At 43.9% G+C, this 6,147-nt stretch overlaps 1 protein-coding gene across 1 annotated transcript; it reads left to right on the forward strand.

Annotated features, from left to right (window-relative positions):
- Positions 1–2,252: 2,252 nt before the first annotated feature.
- SERLADRAFT_404869 (uncharacterized protein) lies at positions 2,253–4,644 on the forward strand (the record flags this gene model as incomplete). The annotated part of the gene is made up of 4 exons (XM_007312720.1): positions 2,253–2,311; positions 2,639–2,780; positions 2,839–3,909; positions 4,402–4,644. The coding sequence occupies 4 exons, from the start codon at positions 2,253–2,255 to the stop codon at positions 4,642–4,644; spliced, it is 1,515 nt and encodes a 504-aa protein (XP_007312782.1).
- Positions 4,645–6,147: the final 1,503 nt, after the last annotated feature.

Raw genomic sequence — 6,147 nt, forward strand, 5'->3', positions numbered from 1 at the left:
CCAGACCTGATCTATGAAAATTCCGTTAGCGTCTGAATCAAGCAGTGCGCTGGTTGGGTGTACTATGCCCCGGGCAAGATTTTCCACACCAACATCTAAACAGATCTCCTTTTGGAATAAATATGTGCGCATCAACACACACCTTGGGATTTCGGGAAAGGGTGGCTCCAGTGAAGAAGAAGGGGTATCGAAAGTTACATGTTTTTCTATTTTATTTTTGCCAGAATCAAGCACCCTAGTGTTTGTCTCGCCGGGGCCACGCTCCAAGGGAGATGCTGGTGCAGCGGTAGTATCATAAATATCACAGTTACATTGCTTCATACAAGTACATACTTCAGATAACAAATTTAAAAATCTATTTACAAATTGGGGAGCCATCCCCGTCTTTCCGTTATTGCTCCTGCAACACCCCAGAGCAGGGGCCACTTTGTTGTGGTTTACTTCATTGTTTCGTGGAGCGAAGGCACCCAAGTGACCTAAGCTCCAAACTCTTTCTGGTCAGAGGAAAATAAAGAGGAAGTTTTGTATGTTAATCCTAATCAACAGTGGTTCCACACCGACTGCTGAGCTAAGTACTCCCCTTAACGCTGGGGGCCGCATATCAAAGGTTTTGGTTCTTCTCCCAAAGCACTACAAGGCTGTCGCTAGGAGCGCACCTATCTGCTATGCGGGATATTCCCAACCAATAACCAAATCTCCTTCACCCTGGAGTCTGGGTGCCCAGTGGGACTTTTTGCACAAATGTGCGAGAGAGTAGAAAGAGCGAGTCCTAATGTAACAACCAAGAGTTAGTTACTCTGGCGCACACAGGAACACACTATAAAGAGAATGTAGAGGGAGTGGTTACCCCTTAAGATGCAGAGAGTTAGTTGGTATACAACAGGAGGACTTGCTGAGGAGTCTCCTGGATCTATTGGGGTATATATACTACTACAGGGTTATTTGTACATGTGTACTATACAGTTGATAGAGATAGTGGCTGATAATGTCATGGGGCCTAGCCCGCATGGCCAGCTCCACTATGTGAGAGAGTTGTGTCTAAAATAAGGAAAAAGGCAACGCGGCGCGAGAAAGGGAAATGCCGCGTGGTACCATGTATGAAGGCTAAAGTACAAGGTTAAGGCGGAGAATAAAAGTAAAGAGAAGGTCCAAAAATTGTGTTATCGTAACAATGAGGGCAGAGGTTGTTGGTAAAAAGATGAGGGCAGATCTTGCTGGTAAGAAGACAAGAGAAGGGGCTGTTCATACCTCAACCACTCCACGCATACCTAATATACTCATCATATCATTCAATTCTGCATCAACATCTTTTAGTTCCTCCTTGGTGTCAGATTGTACCTGCTGAAGAAATGCTACACCCCTTTTCTTCACCTCAATTCTCCATGAATAAGACAACATTTTGTGGCGCAGTATCTCTCAGGTGGCATGCTTATAGAATATGGCTCTCTTCATGGCTTTATCAGATAACCAATTAAGGCCCCTACGTAAAATCTCGGACCCCTATAAATATGTCAGCACCAGAAGAGCAACAAACACAGAGAAGCAATACCTTTAAACCAGAGGGAGAGGCAATCCTGCCACCCTCTATATATCTAACTGCCTGTTGAGTGTCCAGTCTACTTTCCAGCTTGTTCTTGTAGCTGTAGGGCTCATATCTAGGGTGAACACAAGCTATGTGGGCAGAAAATTTATGCTCAGAAGCTGAGCGTGTGGGGGATGTGCAAGGAGGGGAAGATAAGCTGGTGAGTGTTGGAGTACAGTCAGTTCCAAAGGTGTGATGGGAGTCAGAATCAGGGGAAAGGCTTTGAGTGGAGGGCTTGGGCGAATGAGATTGGCCAGTCAATGACATTGTAGCAAAAAGATAGCTAAAAAAAAGTATACACTGAAAGAGACTGGCTCACAAATAACTGAGTAATGCTGAGTAAACTTGTCTAAGTTCAGGCAAGCCACAAGAGTCGGAGTCTGAAGGACTTGTCAACTTTTTATCTCAATACTGTCAGACCAAATCCTCAGATGGAGTCAACACCCCAGTCACACACTGGCAAGTCAATTGCATGCCCGAATTGCTGCGCCTCGTTTCAGTCTGCAGAGGCTGTGATTCACCACCTGAATGGACGCCCTCAGTTTTTGCAAGGGGTGGTCGTAAACCTCCCATGCATACTCCTCCAAATTACTATCCCTTTTCTGATGTGCCAATCAACAAGGTATTGAGTCAAGATATACCACCCAAAGTACGCATGTGATATTACCCAATGTCTGGATACATCTATGATAAAGGATCAAATATGTTGGAAGATATAGAAGCTGAACTGTATGCATACCGACACCAACATAATGTTTACTATCCCTTCCAAGACCGCGGAGAATGGGAACTTGCTAGATTCCTATGTGAATGCCTCATACAGAGCCAAATTGACCGATTCCTAAAGCTGGAATGATTAAATTTTTGTTCATCACACAAACTTTATATTTACGTTTTAATACAACTCTGGTAGTTCAAAACTCGTGAAAAACCGTCATTCAAGTCCAAAAACTAACTGTTAGCATGGGTAGAGTGGCTTCCAAGCGGATCAAGCTGGAAATTTGAAAAGCTTGAGATGTTGGGCTACACATCGACCCCTATTCATTTGATTTACAGGGATGCTCTTGAGGTTGCTCAACATGTGTTTGCTAACCCAGTCTTTGCACAACATATGATGTTCGATCCAAAAGAGGTCTATGAGGGGATTCAAAGACAGTATGGCGAGTTTATGACCGCAAATCATGCCTTTGAGTTACAGGTAAGTGTAACGCCAATATGGCAATTTTATGGCTGCTTTTAATATACCTTTGCTCCAGAATAATTATCCAGAAGGGGCCACTATGATGCCAATCATTCTGGCATCTGATAAAACGGGTGTCATGAGAGTAACAGGTAATTTAGATATGCATCCAACATTCCTGACAATTGGGAACATTGCTTTGGATGTGCGCATGAAAGCAACATTGCAGGCCTGGAGATGCGTGGCCTTCATCCCCACACCAAAATTCAATGTTCACCCGGATTTTCAAGGCATCCTTCATGCTCATCTTTGGCACAAATGTATGGATAAGGTTTGTGTCAACCTGAAGATTGCTGCAAAGGTCGGCACCTTTATTTCTGACCCCTTTGGACTCGTTCAATACGTTTTTACGCCTCTTGTTGCATATCAAGCGGACCTCCTGGAACAACAACTGATTGCATGTGTCGCTAAGAATTCTTCCCCAGTGTCATTGGCCATGCTGGAATTCTTTGGCGATCCGCGACCTCACTCTCCTTGCACAGGGAGCTATACTTTGAAGCAAATCTATGACATATCCAAGAAAGTTAATCCTTGGCAGGTCGGACAATTTCAGACAGCTGCAAAAGCCGTAGGTCTCAGTGGTGTTCAGCAGCCATTCTGGCGAGATTGGCATCTTGCCAAACCCTCAAAATCTCTCACTCCGGAGATACTACACACTTGCCATAAATTCTTTTTTGATCACATTCTTATGTGGTGCAAGTCAATGCTGGGAAATGACGAACTGGACACTCGGTACAAGAGTTACCACAAGCGCATCAGCTTTTGCCACTTCACTAAAGGTGCCTCCCACATCAAGCAGATGACTGGTCGAGATCATTGTGATATCCAGCGGACGATTGTCCCAACAATAGCTAGTGCTGCCTCAAATAATGCTGTTCACTCAATTCATGGACTGATAGATCTTTTCTACTTGGCACAGAACCCAACTCATACACCCACATCAATTGATCATATGATGAACGCTCTGGCCAAATTCCATCATTACAAGGATGCCATTTTGGAAGCGGAAGCACGCAGAGGCAAGAAGGGAACTATAGACAATTTTCACATACCTAAATTAAAGCTTATGCAAAGCTTTGCCCGTGCTGTCAGTGTTACAACCAAGAGTTTGTTACTCTGGCACACAACTCAGACAAGCTATAGAGAGGATGATGAGGGAGTGGTTACCCCTTAGGCTTCAACAAGTTAGTTGTGAGGATACAACAGGAGGACTCACTGAGGAGTCTCCTTGATCTATTGGGGTATATATACTACTACAGGTTTGTTTGTACATATGTACTATACAGTTGATGAAGGCAGTGGCTGATGATGTCATGGGCACAGCCCATGTGACCAGCTCCACTGCATGAGATACTTGTAGCTAAAATAAGAAAGAAGGCAGCGCAGCGCGAGAAGGTGGAGTTTGAACAAAAATGGAAAGTGCTGTATGGCACAATGTGTGAAAACTACAGTATAAAGTTAAAGAGGAGAATGAAAATTAAAGGTCCAAAAATTGTGTATTATAACAGTCAGAGATTTGGGAGGTCTCTTACAGTACACTGCAGATGTCCCCGAACACCTCCTTATCATCAACTGCAAGCACACATTCCAGAAGACCAACCATCAGAAGGACTTCATCGCACAATCAGTACGTGAGCTGGACCGATTGGAAAAAATTTGCCAATTCAAATTGTACACACTTTTAAGATCACACAAGCACAATTTCATCAATGCAGTCATTCAGGCCGAGACGGAAGAGGTTCAGGCAGTGCAGGATGAGACTACGGATCTAGATCCAGAGTATGCATGGCTCTCGCGTGTTGTCAAGGCCGAGAATATTTGATACCAAGGTCCCCCTCCAGTGCAAAATCATTTCTTAAAAGGTATCTTGTTGGACAATGCTACTGTTGCTTTCCATCTAACGTCAAAACCGGATTGTGGTTCTCTGACTATTGATGAACTTGCTGCAACATTTCAGCTTCCAGACTTTCGGCCTGCTATCATTAACTACTTGCTTCAAATCTCCGTCCAACAGCGTCAAAGTAGGAATGGCTATGGACAGGATATTGGTTTTGACTCTATGCAAGTCTGGTATAAATTTTGTATACAACTCCATTCCACTTTCACTTTCAAGGCTCACATCATTATGCTGAGTCAAATGATTCAAGCCAGTGCCCCATCTGAAAGCTTTCCTTTTGGCAATTGCGACACCGTAATGGTACGGTCTGACTCAGAGGCTCAAGGTTTGTGCATCCACATCCATGCCGCTGATATATTTGTTCACAGACACCTCTCTGCCCCAGGTCACTCAAGTCCGCGCCATCTTTCAACCAAAGCCCCATCGTCACTGCGTACTCGACGCCCGCTTGGATGAGCTGCTAGTATACATTCAACTATTTGAGTGTGCTGCTCTGCCTTTGGAACGGCCTCACATGGATATGTTCATGGTAAAATGAGCGTATCGCTTTTTACCTGACGGCACAAGGGAGTGGAAGGGTGGTTTGATTCCATTGATGTGGATCACACAGGGTGTAGAATTAATTCCCGACTATGGACCACAGATGGACCGAAACATCAACTTGACATATAGTTTAGAGCTTCTTGATGTTTTCTATCTCAACAATTATTCAGACAAGGAGGTATACCATGCAATGTTGAGATATGATATATAGTGTTACGATACACAATTTTCGGACCTTTAATTTTCATTCTCCTCTTTGACCTTTTTCTGTAGTTTTCACACACTGTGCTATGAGGCACTTTCCCTTTTGTTCAAACTCTTCTTTCTCGCGCTACACTACCTTCTTTCTTATTTTAGCTACAAGTATCTCACGCAGTGGAGTTGGTCACATGGGCTGTGCCCATGACATCATCAGCCACTGCCTTCATCAACTGTATAGTACATATGTACAAACAAACCTGTAGTAGTATATATACTGTAACAACCAAGAGTTAGTTACTCTGGTGCACACAGGAACACACTATAAAGGTAGTGAATGGGGTGTTACGATAACACAATTTCCGGACATCTCCTTTCCTTTTTATTCTCCACTTTAACTTTATACTTTAAGTGCCACGCGGCATTTCCCTTTCTCGCGCCGCGTTGCCTTTCTTTTACTTTTAGACTTAACTCTCTCACGCAGTGGAGCTGGCCATACGGGCTAGGCCCTATGACATCATCAGCCACTGCCTTCATCAACTGTATAGTACACATGTACAAACAACCTGTAGTAGTATATATACCCCAATAGATCCAGGAGACTCCTCAGCGAGTCCTCCTGTTGTATACCAACAAACTCTCTGCAGCTTAAGGGGTAACCACTCCCTCTACATCTTCCTTATAGTG

This window comes from Serpula lacrymans (assembly GCF_000218685.1).
Source record: "Serpula lacrymans var. lacrymans S7.9 unplaced genomic scaffold SERLAscaffold_1, whole genome shotgun sequence".
Classification (NCBI taxonomy): Eukaryota; Fungi; Basidiomycota; class Agaricomycetes; order Boletales; family Serpulaceae; genus Serpula; species Serpula lacrymans.